Raw genomic sequence first — 20,940 nt, forward strand, 5'->3', positions numbered from 1 at the left:
TCTCCATCTCATCCACTTCTAATTCGACTTCCTCTTGTTCTTCTGACTCTGCAGATTTCTCTCACTGCTCAAACACCCCTACTGCTACTGGAAGGAAGAGGACTGCTTCTCACGCCAAACTTCCTTCTAGTTTTGACTCCTCTGAGTAGGAACCTAGTGGGAAAGGAGAGTAGGCTAGGGCCGAGTAAAGTATAACTTGTACATATATGTATATATAATTTCTAGTGATTGAGAGAACGGGTAAATGGAAATCCTTAACTGTTGTTAACTTTTGGAGGAAATGGTATTTTTAATGATCATAAGTCTAGGGAAAAAGCCTGTGAGGTCATTTTTTTGTTGTTGTTGTCTCTGATATCATGGCCCCACTTTATTTTATATGTAATTCAGTTATGTGTATATGTTTATGTATTTGGATAAATGTATATATGTATTTGGATAACTGGTGCAGATGGTGTATTTAGTTTCTATTTATGTGAACAGACGTAAACTCATACATGTGACTTTCTTATTGCTTGGATTATTTTAATATTATATTCATATTAGTGGCGTAATAAGTAGTATGGGTGTAACATTTAGTGATATCAGAGCAGTTTGTTCCTATAGGCCTGAGGAAAGGCTTGTTATGCTTATCTGTGTGCTCTTGTGTTACTATTTTTGAAAGAAAGTGGTGATATGAGATTTAGGGCGTGGAGTAATTCTTAGTTTGTTTAGTTTTACTTCACGTATAAGATATTGATTGATTATATGTGTGTACAAAAATCTATGGCTGGACGAGAAAGAGGTAACACTAACTTGAACCAATTATTAGAACGAATGGTTGAAGTTCTAGAAAGGCAGGTTGAACTAGTTGGGTATCATGGATTGGCGGCCTTTCGTAAGAATAACCCCTTTGCAGTTCAAAGGAGGTTTTGATCCAAATGGTGCTCAGTTGTGGATTGAGGAGCTTAAAAAGATTTTTGCTGTTATGGAATGCCTTGAGGCAAGTAAGGTTACTTTTGCCACATATATGTTGGTTGGTGAGGCAGAACACTGGTGGAGATATGCTTGTTAGCAAATAGAAGCTGAAGGCAGGGAGATTAATTGGGAATCATTTAAACGTCGTTTTCTGGAGAAATACTTTCCAGAAGATTTAAGGAGGAAAAAGGTTGAATTTCTGAACTTGAAGCAAGAAAGTATAACTATAGGAGAGTATGCTGGAAAGTTTAATGAGCTATCGAAGTTTTGCCCTTACTTTAACAATACTAGAGATGGTTGTTCTAGATGCACTAAGTTTGAGAGCGGGTTACGTCCAAACATTAAGCTTGCAATTGGCTATCAAGAAATTATTCATTTTCCTACTCTGGTGAATAGATGTTGGATTTATGAGAATGATGCGAAGGCAAAACAGGCGCAGTGGAAGAGTTCCGGTCCACAGTGGAACCATCCTAATAGAAGAGGAGATGCTCAAGGGAGAGGGAAACCCTATCAAGTATCACAGAGGTATTAAGGATCTTCGTCAGTGGGTGAAGGTTTCAAAACTTCGCTGGAAGTTTCAATAAAGTTGGTGAAGTGGTACTCGGTGCTTTCTTTGTGGAGGACTGCATTTTGCTCGAGAGTGTTTGCAAAAGAACTATGTTTGCTTTAGATGTGGAAAGCCAAGTCATTTCATTTGTGATTGCCCTGAGATGAAACGAGAGAACAACAACCAGAACAATCAAGCTGGTGGTAGCAAAAATAAGAACAACCATCAAGTTAGAAGACCGAGGACTCAAGGGAGAGTTTTTGCGATGAATGGGGAGGAGGCATCTCAGTCTGACACCATGATACAGGGTAAATGTTTCATAAATAGGAACACCTTCAATGTATTGTATGATTCAGGAGCTTCTCACTTTTTTATTTCCGAAGTTTGTGTTAGACAGTTGAATTTACATGTTACTATTTTGCCATATGATTTGATTGTTTCTACTCTTGGTAGTAATTCTATTATTACTGCTAGGGTTTGTTTGAATTGTCCCATAATAGTAGAAAATAAAGACCTCTTTATAAACTTGTTTTGTTTACCCCTTACTGACTTAAAAGTCATTCTAGAACTAGATTGGTTGTCTGTCAATCGTGTTCTATTAGACTGCCATAACAAAACCATAGCCTTTGCTAATCCTGTTAAATCATCTCCTGAGAATTTAAGATTTCTATCTGCCAACCAAGTCAATGCTTCTTTGAAAGGAGGAGCTCATATGTGTATGATGTTACTTTCATTGAAAAGGGAGAAGGAATTTATGATAGAGAACTTGTCGATTGTTTGTGATTTTCTCGAAGTTTTTCCAGAGATATTCTTAGGTTACCTCCAAAAAGGGAAGTAAAGTTTACTATAGATTTAACGCCCTGAAACTGGACCAATCTCTATAACACCTTATCGGATGTCACCTTTGGAACTAGCTGAATTGAGAAAGCAATTAGAAGAGTTATTGGACAAATAGTTTGTGCGTCCAAGTGTATCTTCTTGGGGTGCTCCAGTGTTATTAGTTAAGAAGAAAGATGGAATGATGAGGTTATGTGTGGACTATTGTCAATTGAATAAAGTGACTATTAAGAATAAGTATCCACTACCAAGAATAGATGATTTGATGGATCAATTATGAAGAGCAACAATTTTTTTTAAAATTGATTTGAAGTCTGGTTACCATCAGATTAGAGTGAAAAAAGAGGATATTCCAAAAACTGCTTTTAGAACAAGCTATGGGCATTATGAATACCTAGTTATGTCATTTGGTGTAACTAACGCACCTGTAGTATTTATGAATTACATGAATTAGATTTTTCATCCGTATTTGGATAAGTTTGTAGTTGTTTGTATTGATGATATTCTAATATATTCCAAGAATCATGAGGAACATGTGGAACATCTTCGTGTGGTATTGGAAATCATAAGAAAGAAACAGTTATATGCCAAGTTTCTAAGTGTGAATTCTAGTTAACAGAAGTGGGTTATTTGGGGCATGTAATCAATAAAGATGGAATTTTTGTAGATCCTTCTAAGGTTGAAACTGTTTTACAGTAGGCTATACCAAAAACAATTATTAAGATCCGAAGTTTCTTAGGATTGGTAGGTTATTATTGGAGATTTATTGAAGGATTTTCAAAGTTGGCATTGCCTTTGACTATGTTGACTTGCAAAGGACAACCGTTCGTGTGGACTAGTCAGTGCGAAGATAATTTCCATGAATTAAAGAATAAATTGACTTCTGCTCTTGTATTAATACTTCCAAACCCTTATGAGAATTTTGAAGTTTATTGTGATGCGTCAAAGCAAGGATTAAGGTGTGTGTTGATGCAGAATAGGAATGTAGTAGCTTATGCTTCAAGACAATTGAGACCATATGAGGTGAATTATCCTATGCATGATCTGGAGCTTGCTGTTGTAGTTTTTGCATTAAAGATTTTGAGATATTATTTGTATGGTGCTAAATTAGTGACCATAAGAGTCTCAAGTATCTGTTTGAGCAGAAGGAATTGAATATGAGGCAACGTCGATGGATTGAATTCTTAAAAGATTGTGACTTTGAACTTTAATACCATCTTGGAAAAGCAAATGTTGTAGCGAAAGCATTAAGCAGAAAATCTTTGCAAGTGTTAACTATGATGATTCAGGAATTGAATTGGAATTGGTGGAGCAGATTAAAGATCTAAATATGCCATGGAACTTACTTCAAAGAGTCTTAAATTTGGAATATTGAAGGTCATTAGTGAATTTTTAGAACAGATTCGCATTGGTCAACAAGAAGGTGCAATCATACAAGAGAAGAAAGCATTAATGATTCAAGGCAAAGAAAAAGATTTTCAGGAAGGTACCGATGGAATTTTGAGATTCCAAAGAAGAATCTGCATTCCACAAAATGAAGAGCTTCAGAAGATGATTTTGGAAGAAGCCCATAGAAGTAAATTAAGTATTCACCTAAGTACCACTAAGATGTACCACGATTTGAAGGAATTATTTTGGTGGCCCAGAATGAAGAAAGCCATAGCAGAATATGTGGCATCTTGCTTGGTGTGTCAAAAGGCAAAGGTTCAACATCAGAGACCCTCTAGGATGTTACAACCTTTGGATACTCTTGAATGGAAATGGGATAGTATTGCAATGGATTTCGTGAGTGGATTGCCGAAGACATCTGCAAGTCATAATGCGATATGGGTAATTATTGACAAATTGACCAAGTCTGCCCATTTTCCACCCATTAATGTTGGTTATTCATTAGAAAAGTTGACCCAATTATATATCAAAGAAATAGTAAGACTACATAGTGTACCATCAAGCATAGTATCAGATAGAGACCCTAGATTTACTTTAAGGTTTTGGGAAAAGTTACAAAAAGCATTAGAAACAAAGCTCAGATTTAGTTCAGCATATCATCCCCAAACTGATGGACAATCAGAAAGAACTATTCAATTACTTGAAGACCTTCTCAGAGCTTGTGTAATGGAGTATAAAGGCAACTGGGATCAATTCTTACATTTGATTGAATTTACTTACAACAATCGTTTTCACTCAAGTATCGAGATGGCACCATTTAAAGCGTTATATGGTTGGAAGTGCAAACACCTCTATGTTGGTATGAAACTGGGGAGAATTTTACTTTGGGACCTGAGGTGGTTCAACTGACTACGGAGAAAGTTAAAATGATCCAAGAGAAAATAAGGACGGCACAAAGTAGACAGAAAAGTTACTATGTAGAAAAAATGGGAAGATTTGAGATAAAATTTGATGGGTTTTAAAAAGTGTTTTAGAAATTGAGAAATGGAATTGTGGTTAATTTTCTTCTTAAGAAAATGATTTTTTTTAAAATCTTCTTTAATTTCAAGTGGTTTGATCAAAATTTATTTAATAGTTTTTATATATTTAAAGTATACCTATATACATATTTAAATAATTTAAAGGATTTTAATTCATTTTAAAGTATTATTTTAAATGATTATTTTGAAATGTGGTGATAATTGGAAAAAGGTATTTGAGAGCCATTGAAATGGCTGAAAAGTTGTGAAATGTGGTGGTGGTGAGTCTCTGCTTAAAATTAGAAGTGTATTGGAATTTTCTGCCTGTTTTGCAGAGAGAAGAAAATTTGGAAATATTTGAATTATAGAGGAAACTCTGCCGGATTGTGGTAGAATTTTGAAACATATGTTGTTGTTGATTGAAAAGAAATGTTTAATACCTAATTAAAAGACTGAAATTAGGTTCATGCATCATAAGCATGTGATGATGGTGGTGTTGGATGGGAAGTATACAAAATCTAGGGAAGACTCCAGATTAGTCTTGGGGATAGTCAGATGTGATTGAGCTGGGCCCTGTCGGTTCTCACTGCAAAACTAGACTATCCTTATAGAACCCGATGGATTCTCAAAATCAGTTGAGCTATACCTTTGAAACTATCTGAGGAGATGGTTATGACCAAGAATGGTTGGTGGCAGTGAACTCCTGATCCTTCCCAGAAAGAAAGAAAGAAATGGTTTAGGCCCTCATGCATATGTTAGTATAGCAATTAACTAGGTGATGCACATAATCATACATGGCATGTATATTGTGTGTTGAGTTGTTTGCTATTTGCTATGACGATTGTAAATATCTTGACGTGTTTTCTACTGTACTTTGGTTGAAATGAGTTTGTCTCAACCTTTTAGTTACTATGTGTGTTATATGTGAATATGTTTAGTAGGTGAGGATACAAATGGCTCGACCACCGTACCAATTCAGCGTCACAATCATATATGATCCTGAAGGAAGATGCGTGCACGATTAGGAGTAAAAATAGTTCATCCATACTGGCACTACTACCTTTTTGTTAGATAGAAACGGGCCAGACCCACGAGCATACCCCATTCCCATCAGGGTACCCATGAAACTTACTTTTTCATTTTTTCTTGGAGTACATTTTATGAGACCCTATGTCCCATCCCCTGTCCCTGTATTATCGCCCCCAATATTACCCTCGAATTTTCTTAGATCTTTAGGGCCTTATGTACCACCTGTTGTACGACCCAATATAGCGCACATACCTCTACCCAGGCACATCTCCATCTCATCCACTTCTAATTCGACTTCCTCTAGTTTTTCTGAGTCTGTGGATTCCTCTCACTGCTCAAACACCCCTACTGCTACTGGAAGGAAGAAGACTGCTTCTCATGCCAGACTTCCTCTTAGTTTTGACTCCTCTGAGCAGGAACCTAGTGGGAAAGGAAAGTAAGCTAGGGCCGAGTAAAGTATAACTTGTACATATATGTATGTATAATTTTTAGTGACTGAGAGAACAGGTAAATGAAAATCCTTAATCGTTGTTAACTTTTGGAGGAAATGGTATTTTTGATGATCATGAGTCTAGGGGAAAAGCCTGTGAAGTCATTTTTTTTGTTGTTGTTGTCTTTGATATTGTGACTCCACTTTATTTTATATGTAATTCAGTTATGTGCATATATTTATATGACTGAATGACTGTATATTTTGACAAATGATATATATATATATATAGATAACTAATGCAGATAGTGTATTTAGTTTCTATTTATATAAATAAACGTAAACTCGTATATGACTTTCTTACTGCTTAGATTATTTTAATATTATATTTATATTGATGGCATAATAAGTAGTAAAGTGTCACACGTCTTTTCTTGACCTCTGATCGTTTTATAGTGCATTAAAGTGTGAATCTTGCAATGTCATTAGTCACAAAGTGATCACAGAGACAGACATATTCTACATCAGGAAGAGAAAATCTAAAAAGTAAACTCTAGCCTTCTCGTTATAGGACAACAATATCAAACAACGTTTTTGTTAATTTTCTAGACTATTGTGTCCCTAATTTTCTCAACATGCTTCAATTTAATTGTTTACTCTTAATGCAATGATGCATCACTTTCTTGCCATGAGGTCAGTCATCATGTGAAAGGCTTAGGTTAATGCTAGAATTTATTTATTTTTGGTTGCAAAACAAATGTAGAATATTGCCACCAATATAATGTTTAACGATCTAAACTTGAAATTTTGCAAGTAAATCAAATTCAGCTACAGTTAAATTATGTCATTTCAAATTTTTTAATTAATTTTAAATTTGTCCATTCTAAACATAATTTAAGGTATTTGTATGAGTATATTAGCTTATTGTTTAATTTTTTTAGTTGTTTGACAAAAGTTTTCGTGATGCCGATGAGATATTAATTAAGCTGTTAACATACAATTATGCATCTAAGAAAGGGAATCTATTGTATTTTATTTTTCATCAGCATATATATCTTAGCATCAAAGTTAGAAATACACACCTAAAGGATTTGAATCTCTTTTATTCATATCAATACATTGTGGTGCTCGTGTCTATAATTCAGATTCATTTTAGGTTTCTTTAAGGGTGATAATAATAATGTTAACCTAGAAAATTAATTTTAAGTATTGCAAACTAAGAAAGCTTTCTTAAAATAAGAATGTATTACGTACAAAAAAATATAAGAGTATGATAATATTTTCAGTAATTTTATTTTATATTTAAAACAAGTCCTAAAGACTACTTTTAATAAAATAATAAAAATTAGATTTTGTGGGGGTGTAATAATAAACTGAACAAATTATATGCTAAGATGAATATTAAACAACTAGTAATTTTTTCATATTCTGTACAGTTATTAATTTAAAATAATTTTTTAAATAAATAATTACAAATATATTATATAAATATTTTTAAAAAATATAAAATTTTTAAAAAATATTTTAATTATTAATAATAAATACCTTATCATATTAAATAAAAGGGATAGATTTTAAATTAAACATAAATTATGAAATATTCAAAATTTAAATTATTATTAAAATAAAAATAAATAAATAATTTAAAAACTCACTTGATACGATGAAAACGAAAACTAATTCTTAAAATACGTTTATTTTTTTAAAAAAATCATAAAAACACCTTAATTTTAGACATTATATTTATAGATTATATAAAAATATTTTTCTTTTTTTTTTTGGTTTAAGGTATATACAGGTTGATTAATACAACAATGATATTTTTCTTGATATGATTTTTATTAGTTTTTCAAAGACTAATATTCAACACCCTAACTATAGCCTATAAAGAATTAGTATCAGTTGTGAAAATGGCCTTGTATTCTATAATTTGGGGGAAATGGGACTTGAAAGCCACTGGATTTAATTAGAGAATATTCGGAGAGGTTTGACGAATATTCTTGACTTTTTTTGTTTTATATTCAGAAAATATGGTAAATCAATCTTATTCATGAATCTTTAAAGAAATAATAAAAAAAGGAAAACAAAATAAACTTCAATAAGAATAAGAATAATGTACGACATATCCTTAAGCTACAGGTCATGAAGTGGGGCAATCATGTCGATGTTCATATTCTTCAATCATTGAGAAGCTTAGCAACAAGTTAAGCAAATCTCCGCCGCCTGTTAATTAGGTCAAATCACTAGTTTATCGATTACTTGGTGAGAAGAAAACAACATTCTGTGTTAGAACACCATAAAAGAAAAAAGAAAAATAAAACACCGCTATATTTTCATTTACAGATTAATAATTTTTGTTGCATAATTTTCAAGTAATAATATGGTGCCCAATTCATTGTAAATAAAGCATTTAAACTCAGAAATAATATCAATAAAATAAGTATCTCTTCTCTTCAAAGAAATAAGTAAAGACTCTAACACAATTTATCAAATATAAGGTTCAACTTTATGGAATGACAATGGGTAAGGTACTATAATATCCATCTCCATACAGTATTTTAAAAAAAAATACTCGTATCCAGCCCTATACCTGCATAGGTATGAACATTATTTCCTATACCCGCGTGCCATGAACATTAATCCTCGTATTCGTACCCTCTAGATACTCGTATACCCATTTTGTACCTATTACTCGCTCTTGTTTGAGAAAACAAATATTCAAAGATCACAAATGCTAAATGTGATTCGATCGATCAACAATATCTGACAACGAAATAGATTTGCATAATGAGTAATCCTTTGTGCAGAATCACTTGGTGACCTCTTGTGACGGCATTGACAACTAATTCTAATGAATAACGTTTCATAGTTGTTAAGTTTTAATGAGGCAAACATTGAAAATAAGAGTAGAGTTAGGGCAAAAAAATTCAAATATTTAACGACAACGAAAAGTGAATACATAAAATATTTTTTTTACTTTTAAATCTGAAATTGTAAGAAAAATAAAAAATTTATTTAAAATAATAAAATAATATATATATATATATATATATATTAATACTAGTATTTTTATTTCATGTACTATATGAAAGTATTTTGTTAAAAATACAAAGTTTTAAAAAATTATTTAATGAATTAAATATTTATAATGTATATAAATTTTAAACGAAAGAATTTGAATAAAAGATAAATGGTCATAATAAAATTTTATAATAAAGAAATATACATATATATATAAAAAATTATACTTTTTTATCTGAAGAAAAAATTAACAAATAAAAATTAATAATATTTTTTTAATATTTTATATATTTTCATAAACTTCTTTGAACGTAAATAAATGATAACAATAATATTATTTAGATTCAATAGATTATATTTGTGCTTCTAATACAAATGTTGCATAGAAAAATATTATTTTAAATTAAAATATAAAAATAAAATTTAAATATTATCAATAAATGATAAGCTTACAGTAATAGTAGCTAATTGTAAAATTTATAAAATATTTATAATATATTTATTATTTATCATTCACTTTATAATTTAAATATCAATATGATTTTATTAAATAAAATATTTATGTGAAAATATTTTATATGTGTCATATATAAGTGATATTTTTAAAAAAGTCAATCTCATATCAACTGTGTAATAATTAAATTGCATTAGTCTAATTAAACAATATAAAATAGTAAATAAATTTTTTTATTAAAAATATAAACTAAAATAAATTTTTTGGTTTGATTTATTATTAAATATATTTTTATATTAATCTTATATAAATTCACATAAGTAATAGAATAATACAAAAATTTAATACATACTTGTAGAACAAAGTTTAAGTATATATATATATATATATATATATATATATATATATATATATATATATATATGCAGAGATGAGGCAGAGTGAGTACCCATACCCGTACTCATGTAGAGGGTAAATACCTACCCATTGTACGTAAATTTTGCGAGTGTCCATCGGGTACTTTATTCACTCACATCCTTAATACCTATTATATCAAAATTAGAGACAAGGCTTCTTTGGAATCACTTTCCACCTATATAGAGTGAATATCTTTCAAAGAAGCTAATTGAAAGCCCAAAAATAGACCCCCAAAGCTTAGCAACAAGAGAAGTACATCTATTTAATTTGCTGAAAAAACTATATATGAATTTGCCACTACTGTCACGAATCACTCCTCCACAAACAACATCATTAGAATGTAAAGAAACAGCCTCATCTATCCACGTTGAGCTTTAACTGGCTAGAAGGGGGAAGAATCCATTTAACACGCACATGGTCCTTAGCAACTGAGGCTTGATTACTCCCATGTGACAATTCAACCAAAAATCAAAATCACACAAATTTTATAAATCCATTTTATCACCCATGTTTTTTAATTTTCAGATAAAATTAAATAATATTTTTATTATAATTAAGTATTTACTCAAAAATATTTTAATTTAAATTTTTAATTAATACTGGAAAAACAATAAAATGAAATATTTGTAAATTATTAATGAAATAATGGTTAATAAAATTTTGATGTTTTTCAAAATTAAAGATTGTTTATGTTTTGTCATTTAAATAAGTTACTTTTTTTTGTTTCCACTTATTACTATTAAAATGACTTTTTATTAATTATATTAAATTTTAAATTTTTTTCATTTATAGTTTTTATGCTATATATATAAATGCTCAAAATACAGATAGATACTTTGTAGTTAAATATGAATGGATCAACATAATATCTTTGACTCTCTTTTATACGAATCATAGTGTTGAAAGTCCAATTGGCACTGAAGAATGAACATTTAATAATGAAAGGTAAAGTTAATAAAAATACTTTATGCAGATTACACTGTTTCGTTGTAGTTAGTAATACACATATTCTATAATTTTAATGTATGTATCTATGCATGAAAAAGTATTTTGTAATTTCAGGTTCACAAGCTGGCTAATTCAGGAGTTCGATTTCTAAAACCATACCGGCCAGTAAAACTATTCGATCAAAAACTAGAGGACAATAAAAGTTCATGATTTGAAATATAAAGTGTATACTAACTCATAATTTGATATATCCATTATTAATACATTAAAATTACATTTTTTTTAATGATACAATACTTATTATTAATTACGTAGAAAGTCATTCATTATTTGTTATTTTAAATCAATTTTTCCTTCACGGATAAAAAGTTACATATAATAATTTTTAATAAAATTATAAAATTCAATATATTTAATGCATTAATACTATTAAATGTTATATTTTTTAATAAAAATATGTTATATTGTGAAATGTTACACAAATTAAAAAAAGCAATTTTAAATTAATTTACAAAAATTTTAGTGTGCAACCATGAATTGAAATTTTAAAAAAAGGACAAGTATCTTTAATCTTCAATCAATTATATTAATAAAAACAATAATATAAAGATAATTATATCAAATCGGTTATATAACTTTCATTACTTTTATATAACTAATTAAAAAATATAGTGAAATTAAGGATAAATTGAAAAACAATGGCATCATTATTTTTAATATAGCTCTGAAGATAATTGAATGAATTTTTTTTTAAGTCAAACAAAAATAATATACTAATGGTGGAAACGAACAACACAAGATGTGTCCATATCTTTAAGAAAAAAAATTACAGAAGTGGCTTATATCATGAACAAATTAAATTATATATCCAAAATCAAAGTTTAGGCTTAAGTACACCAATTCATAAACTTAGATAACCTACGTGGATATCATACTATATTAAGGATTAAAAAAAAAAAGCACCATTCTGTCAAAGCAAACCATGTTTATACTGCATAATGCATGATATATTTAGCCACAAATCACTTTTGTAAAAATCAACATGCAATTGTCCATCAATAAAAATTAACAAGATATATTGCAGACTGCAGAGTGGATCACTACCCTAACAAACCAAAGGACAGCAAAATTTTGACATTATTAATTGTCTTTAGCAACCACCAATTTGTACATTTAATCAATTCAATTACATTCTGCATTAATCTGTTTTGTAGTTCAAAAATGAAAGAATTCCTCTGTAGCCATATGGATAGGATTGTCGAATGAATATGTGTTATACAGTTGAAATAATTTAAAACAACTACTTCTTCAAAAACATTGGCATCATATAAAAGTTTATGTTTCTTGTTAAGACAAGGAAAAAAGAATGGATTGATATGCTATTAAAACGCAAAGTTATTTCACATTTTGTTCTAGCATTTGATTCTCTCCCTCTTTTTTCTTTCGTCTTGGGTGCTTTATACAAAGCATAAAGGCCAGAAGCCTCGCCAAACGTAATGTCCAAGCCAGATCTGACCTGAAAAGTAAACCAGTGAGTAACTGAAATGGATGTGAATAATTAAACTTATTACGATGAAAACAGCAACGAAATCAAACTGAGATAGGATGAGTGTTTCTAAACTATGGTCCATATATCAAAAAGATAAAAAGTAAAAGCTTTAGTCAGTATCAATAATTATTGTGGTTGAATATCGTAGATTTTACGGGAAAAATTTGGTATTTTATAATAGTTAACTTTTGTTATGATAATTGCACTCGCATTTAACAATAATTAGAAGTATTTCATGTACTATACAAATATTTATAAAAATAAACTTAAATGTGAAAATATATAAATTTACAATTATTTAACAAATGGTTAATTTAACTATCATGAAATATAATTAATGTCACATTGAGTTAATCAGGTTAGGGTTCTTCATCCCATAACACAAAAATATTTAAAATAAGAAAAAAAGATAGGAAAAGAAATGCGTAGTAGATGAATCCATGATGAACTGTGTTATTTCAATTTTTTTTCCACATGTTCCAAGCATAAGATTGTAGAAGAATTCTAATGAATCTAAGTTCTAACTCCACAATATGTTAAAACAATTACAAATCGTCTATTTATACGTTTCAACATAAGTTAATCGTTGTTACAAGAATTCTAGTCATTCATTTTAATAATTAAAAGTAGTTACACCTTTTGTTGAGGATACTTAATCTGGAATAATTTCTATTAGTTACTCCATATCTTCGGTAGTATAAGAATCATTCCTTTAAGAATAAATATTTAGATTGAAAATATTAAATTGATTAATAAATTGAAAGATTATATATTTTTAGATAGAAAGTTATATTTTATGAATGATATTAATAATAGGAGGATTGGATTTACATCTCTTTAAATCTATTCTTCAATATATATTTTAAATTTATTAAAAAATCTATATTTCTCAATTTCAATAACTATAATAAGATCGTAATCTCAGTTTAAAATCATGATTATCCATTCAACATTTAATTGGAATGTCAAGGAGTTTACTTTTAATAATATTCAAATTAAAAGGATTTGGATTTTGACATACACGATATGATTATATTCGAAAGAAAGGGGCAGGTCTTTATGGAATAAAAAATAGGTCTCTTTGCTTCTAATGTAACCTTATGTATCATGTCACTAAAATTTAAATTGAAACCCAATACCATGTTGTTCTATGGATAATTTATATTTGTGAGCAGTGAAAAGCTCAAAGCTATCATAGTAAACATAAGAAAGAAGGCATCCAAGCAATAACCAACTTGAATTGGTGCGATGTACGACTAGACATTGAGTTGGAATATCTTATCTTTGAGTACTCAACGATTAACTTTAAGACTCTCGTCTCTTGTCTCGTACATGATCAAGAAAAGCAAGGCAATGCAAGCCAAGTGGGCATGCCCATTTTACTCTTCTCAACCGTTGCTTGCCCCATCATATAAAGCGAGAAAGAATGCAATAGTACACACAAACAAACACTAAAGTTGAAACCCATAAAGTTCGCTCCCATTTACAACAATTAGATGCCTCTCCAACTCACAATAAGACAGTCACGAGCACATTCACCCTGCATCCCTGTTGCAATCAAGCATGCATTATTACTATACTCAGCATCTATCACTAAATGCTTGATGAGACCCATCAAACCTCTAAGCTAGTTACTGTTCTGAGAATTACATGCCACATGTGTCTATACTAAGCTAAAATTATTTTAAAAATTGCATATCTTTTCAGAACATATTCCAAATCGGGCACCTTCAAGAAACCTAAGAAGATGTCATAAGCAACTGAACCTTTTTTATTGTTATAAATGGGGGCACTAAGGCCCGCAATTGAATTTCGTGATCATACGCATAAAATTAATTACAAGAATATGTTCTGTTGACAATTAATTACTCATGACAATTATATGCTCTCCAAAAGTTTAAATATAAAATTGCTCAATGATTTATGAGCGATCGATAAAATGCATAACACATGCTATATAATTTTTACTTGTAAAAGCTTAATAGTTTTCGTGGAGAAATTAATACTAACTCATACCATTGCTAATTCGAACAATTTTGATTCCTCATTAACTTGGTGGATAATAAACAATTTGGCACAATATCATATCCACAGAGTTGATAGCTACTTGTTTCATGCGTTTCACAAAAACTGGACCAAAGTTATTATGAAGCAAAATCCATCGTATAAATTAATTATTGACATGCATAACCCTTATGTTTTTGTGTAGATGGAAACGATCACAACGACATAACAACAACAATAATAATTTATTTAATTTTAAAAGATTTATATATACTTTTAACTGGTATAAGTCGAATACTTCAACAATAAAATATGGATAACTCTTTCAGTCACTGTACAAGTATATGATTAACTATATATATCAACATGTTTCAACTACCTACGCATATGATAATATTCTACTCTAAAAGTTTACATACAATTATCATAATTTTTTTTTATGATTATATAATTTTATTACAACATGTAAGAAATATATTTTCAAACCATGATTAACAATAGTTTTTATACCATTTTAAAAATTAACATTTGATGTGCTATGAAAAATCTGTGAAGGATAATCGTAAATGCATGATAACACGAGAAATAAACAATTATATATAGCATAAAACATATATTATGGATGGAGGATATACTATGCAATAACAACAGTTTCTTCTAAATTTATTTTTAATTCCTAACAAGGGACTGAAAATGTACAATTATTTTTGTTTTATGGAATAAAACTAAAAATAACGAGTTTTTAAGGACAATAATGTACTTAAGAGTTATTATCTATTCTAATATTATAAATCTGAGTTCTTACTCGTGAATAAAACTGCTTTTAGAACTTGTTAATTATTTATTAATTATAAACTTGTAAACAAGCATCTACAGAGAAGAACAAATAAAATAATAAATAAATAAAATTTATTTCATAAATTGAAATTAACTTATATGTATTAAATTTTGAATTTTGAATTTTGAATTTTGAATAAGTTAAATGAAAGAGTTTCTTAAAAATTAAAAGAACATAAGTTAATTTATCTTAATAAAAAAATTGTATTTTATTTTAACTTTTTATCTTTTTATAAATACTTATTAAGAAGTTAATTCTTTTAATGTTATTTTTAATTATTAACTATTTTAATAGTTATTTTAATCAAATAATTTTAATGGAATTTTAAGTTCTAACAAACTTTTAAGCTTTAAACTAATTTATCTGTTTATTTTGTCAAACACACTCTAATCTTACTATTTGATACACAATTTTTAACCTAGTGTTACCTTTCTCAATTTCACTTTTTTCATTATTTTCGTTACCATACAATCACTTTTTTTATTTAATTGCTACTATCGTTATCACTATCCCTATCAAAAACCAATCATTAACATCATCATTATTATTACTGCTCCATTTATCTCTGTCAATCTTCTGCCATTGAATGTAAGCACTATCTTCACATCATATTTATATCAAAACTCTTTACTCAAATTCAATATTATAACTCACCCATGATTATTTCTAATTGAAGATACTAAAGTAAAATTAGAATTAAACTTAAAACTATAATTATACACTCTAATTATTTGTATATTTAACTATAATAATTATGATTTAGAACTAATTTCAATTCAATCTTAATTGAAATTGAAATTACATTTTTAACCTATGATTCTAATTCCTTGTACTTAACAATAAGAAATGTATTGAAAGTTATAATATATAATATACATGTATATGTATGTGTGTAATTATTTCAAATAAATCTTTTAAATTATAATTTTTTTAAGAACTATATCTAAAATTATAAAGAAATTATGCATTCTTATATAATTTAGAAGACTTTAAAGTTAAAATTAAAAAAATATGAGAAATTAAAAATAATAGATATTTTAAAAAATACAATGAAATTGTTTTCTTTAAAAGTATTCTAATTTAATACGTAAGAGGAAATTTCATATATTGTAAGTAGTTGGCTCGTGTTATATATCAAAAAAAGGAAAGTGGTTTTTGGTGACAAAATGTTGTCTCTTTCAACTTAGGGTATATTTTTAAAAACATATGCATATGAAAAATATAAAAATATAAGAGAAAGTTAAAGATAATTATTCTTTAAAAAATTCATTTATATATTAACATATACAAAATTGTTAATAGAAAAGTATTTTGAACAAATAGAATTATTTATCAGTATAATATATTATATAATTTATACAAACTTAAAATATTAATACTAATAGTTTATTTTTCATTAGAAGGTATTAATTAATATAAACTAATATAATATTAAATCGTTAATAAATTATAACTTTGTTTTATAATGAATAACAGAACTGAAAAAAAAAAAAACAAATGTTCATTGCTCCCTCAAACGATTCAAAGTGTTGATAAGGATGCTATCCTTATCCATCAACCACTGTTATCTTGCTTTCTACAGTCTTTTTGAAGATATGGTTTTTTCTTTCTTCTTCTGCTGCTCTTAGATCTGGTCATATGTCGTGTTAGTGGCCCCAAAAAGTGCTTATGTAGTCAATTTTCCTTAAATACACTGATAACAAATTCTTAGGTTTCTGGGATCTTATTAAGGTGATGGTACATATATAATTAATCAAAAGGCATCTCTACGAAAAATAAATATAGTAGAAAAGCTTTGCCTCAGTGGATGGAGTATAAATCCCTCTATCAGAAGTTTGAACTATCAAGCATGGTGTGGAGCCATGTATATGTAAACCTTTACGCAAAACTCCTAAATTAAACCTAATAAATTTTTCATATATGGCAGTTAGCTACAAGTATCTGTCAAAAAATCATCAATACAAACCCAATAGATATTAAGGAAAAGATATAATAATTGCTTTATATGTGCACTATGCAACCTAACCTCACGAGATTTGGCTCCAACGAGACTGAATCTGATACCTTTCCGAGCTTGGTAGGCTACACCTTTCTTAGCTAAATATTTAAGCTTAAAACCTCACTATCCACAAGTCACAATTTAATTTAATTATTTTCAATCGAGCTAGATGAACTTATTTAAGGCTCTCCTTACTCTTGTTTTTGTTCATAGAGTTTCTATTCAAAATTTTACTTAAAAATAAATCAAGTTCCTTGTTTATTAAATCAACACTGATTTTTATTAATTAATTATATTTATATTTAGTCCTCATAAAATACAAAACTTAAATCGTGACGAGAGATAAAAAAAAATCGGTACTTTTGTTTTTAAAATATAGCAACTAAAAATAAATAATATTTAATTATAATTAAAAAATATTTAATATTTATAATACCCAGAAGCATATTTAATCCTAAATTGTATAATTAGAAAGAGATTCACTTATTTTAAAACGCAATGTAACATAATTAATAAATAATTAGAATAAATTAGTGAGCCAATACGGGTTTAAAGAGATTATGCTGCTAGCTAGATTTTTAGATGAGGGACCATATCATGTGTATCTAGATTCCAATTCAGCAGAACAATGGTGCACCCACAGAAGAAGAATATATATATATACCCACAATCTCATGTTAGTGAACTACTTAAACACAAACACCGTGCACTCCTTCAGTTCTCTTGTGCCCTCACAATTTGCTGGTGAATATGGAGGCAAACAGAAAGCGCAGCAGAGGGTTCTTAAAAGGCAAGTTGGTACCCTTCTATAGAGCACCAAAGCCTTCCTCAACCGTTCAATACACAGCCACAGATGTTAAGCCAAGTCACTATTCTTCATCCCCTGCATCTGTTGGGTTCGTAGTGCGCCAGGACTATGCAATCACACAGAGAACTCCCAAAGTTCGCATTGTGGTAGCAGACAACAGAAGCGATTTGGATGCGTTATACGGTGAGCCTGGTGATGAAAGTGTAGACACCAAAGCTGAAATATATATTTCTATGGTTCAACAACAACGTTTAATGCATGAGCGATTAAACTCAGAGCCCAACACGTTTTAAGACTAGTGATCAAACATATATACTGCTATTTTAGATAAAACATGATTTATGGCTGCAGCGACTACCATTCAATAAATAGCCTAAATTTGTGCCACTTTGGCACTCGATGTAGAGAGTTATGCTATATCTGCTGTATGTGTTAAATACAATAATTATGCTAATGTTGTCAATAAATAGTAGCAGTTTGTTTGGATTATCTATTAAGTTGTTTGGGCAAAACTATGGTTGTACAGTGTGTGAATGTTATTGTTTTGTTCAGATCATAGTTTGAGTAGATGTTGAAAGAGAGCAATCTTTTTCATCATGTCAGTGCTTGTTTGTTTCTCAGCGGAACCGGAATGAATTTGCAAAATCCAAAATATATGATTAAAATTAAAGAGGATAGCCAATTGATAAGCTGCAGTTAATAAATGCAAATTAAAGAGTATCCTTGAAACAAATGTTTATATGATACAATGTTCTAGATCAAACCAAACTTAATGACTGCACAGTTGTGGTTCTTATGTTGCGTTCATGTTGCTCCAAAATGAACTGCAGAGTATCCAACTTCATAGCTAATTTGTTCTGCTGTTTTGTCCACTTTCCAAAAATGTTGAAAATGGTGCACAAGTCTGTCCACTTTAGCATGAACTATGAAATGGATTATTTACGATAAATTCTTTTTTATACATGTTATTCTTTCTGCACGAGTTGTCCTTGTTATTGCCAGGTATGGGGAGGTAAATTGACTTTAAAATTGGATAAGATATTTTGAGTAGTTTGTCTTTTTTATAAAAGAAATTATAATTCTGTGGATTAAAAATTTGTTGTTTGGATAAGAAATGTTAAAAATTTAAAATTTTAGGAACTTTAGTGAGAATTCTTAATATACGAAAATTAAAGAATTTTAAATTCTAAAAAAAATAAGAATTTGGAATTACTATTTTTATTTATTGTAATTTCATTCATATTTGTATTTTGTTATAGTTAATTTATTAATTTAAATTTTATATTTTTAATTAATTTTACTAAATATAGTAATAATTATAATCTTTTTTAAGAATGCAAGTAATTTAATTACTTTATTCAAATAAAAGTATTTGAAAAAAAATCAATTATTCTGTAAACAAAATATTTTAAAATAATAAAAATTTAAGTAATATAATTTATAAATTTCTTAAAATTTTAATTTTCATGAAATTTTTAATTAGCAAATCCAACAGAACTCAAGGTTTTATATATAATAGTTTTACTCATATAATGTTATTATCCGCTGATGATTCTACTTTTCAGAGTGTAACTTTTCCATTTCACTTTTACGCGTGAATTCCCAAGATAAATGAATCAACCTTAAATTCATGAAATGATAATGATGATTATGGTACATAGCAGCAAAGAAATTTTAAAAATAATGTACTGTTAAGACTTTAAAAGAAAAAAAATTATAAAAAGTATTATTCAATGCACTCTTAACATTTTTTTTTATTAAAAAATATTCTTTAACTAAAATTCTTAAGAGTTATCTGGAAAAAAAAAGTTTTATAGAGAAAGTGAGGATAAAATTTATATTTTAAATGAATATATTTAAAATTAATTTTTTTAAAATAAAATATATAAATTAATATATTAAAAATATATTTATTATTATAAATAATATATAATTTTAATTTAAAATTAAAAAATACGTCATCTCTTTTTTTCTTTTTCAAAAATTTTCTCCCAAACATATTTTCAGAAACTAGTTAAAAAGACTTTTTTTAAAGTATTATTATTCTTGCTTTTACGTGAAATATACACATAAAATTGTAGAAATTAATCGTAAGCTGAGAAGTTAATGATTGCACTCTCAATAACCAATGACTATTAAATTAATTAGTGTGGGATACACATATAAAAAAGGATTAAATATTAGTAAAAAGAATATAGTTTTAAACTCATTTTCTTTTATATTTATTTATTTTTATCTTTTCTATTTTTTTTTCATTTTTCTATCACATCTTTTACTTTTTTTTTCTTCCTTCATTCCACATCCCACTTATGATTGTCAATGAATCTTTTTTTTTTTTTTAAATTTAGTAATAGAGTAACTATACTTTCATATCCCGTTAATGTGTGATTTGAGCGGGAGAAAAATAAAAATAAAAGGAAAATAAAAGATGTTATGGGACGTATAAAAGAAGAGAAAGACAAAAAGAGAAAAAAATGTAAAACATAAATACAAAAAAAATATAAAATTACTATTCTTTTGTTAGTAATATAAGCACTTTTTTTTTATTAGAGTTAAGATAAGACAGGACAGTAGAGTTTGATATTAAAAAAAATACTTTTAAATTTAGAGAGATATATTGTTTGTAAAATGAAATAAAGGATTACGAAATTAAATTTATATTAATTTATTATCATTTTATTTAAAATCATAAAATAA

General features: G+C 28.3%; 2 protein-coding genes across 2 annotated transcripts; both read left to right on the top strand.

Moving 5' to 3' along the window:
- Positions 1-856: 856 nt before the first annotated feature.
- On the top strand, positions 857-2,339 carry LOC113862278. The gene is made up of 3 exons (XM_027495368.1): positions 857-988; positions 1,052-1,479; positions 1,625-2,339. Exons 1-3 carry the CDS (start codon positions 857-859, stop codon positions 2,337-2,339), a joined length of 1,275 nt encoding a protein of 424 aa, XP_027351169.1.
- A 15,796-nt stretch (positions 2,340-18,135) lies between these two features.
- On the top strand, positions 18,136-18,612 carry LOC113863749. The gene has a single exon (XM_027497436.1). The coding sequence runs from the start codon at positions 18,186-18,188 to the stop codon at positions 18,534-18,536; it is 351 nt and encodes a 116-aa protein (XP_027353237.1). The 5' UTR covers positions 18,136-18,185; the 3' UTR covers positions 18,537-18,612.
- The last annotated feature ends 2,328 nt before the right edge of the window (positions 18,613-20,940 follow it).

Source organism: Abrus precatorius, unplaced genomic scaffold (genome assembly GCF_003935025.1).
Source record: "Abrus precatorius isolate BTA unplaced genomic scaffold, Abrus_2018 Scaffold3, whole genome shotgun sequence".
Classification (NCBI taxonomy): Eukaryota; Viridiplantae; Streptophyta; class Magnoliopsida; order Fabales; family Fabaceae; genus Abrus; species Abrus precatorius.

Coding starts and splice junctions, on each gene's coding strand:
- LOC113862278 (XM_027495368.1), top strand. CDS start 857: ATGGATTGGCGGCCTTTCGTAAGAATAACCCCTTTGCAGTTCAAAGGA. Junction 989..1,051: donor AATGCCTTGAGGCAAGTAAG/GTTACTTTTGCC, acceptor TATGCTTGTTAG/CAAATAGAAGCTGAAGGCAG. Junction 1,480..1,624: donor CCCTATCAAGTATCACAGAG/GTATTAAGGATC, acceptor TGTTTGCTTTAG/ATGTGGAAAGCCAAGTCATT.
- LOC113863749 (XM_027497436.1), top strand. CDS start 18,186: ATGGAGGCAAACAGAAAGCGCAGCAGAGGGTTCTTAAAAGGCAAGTTG.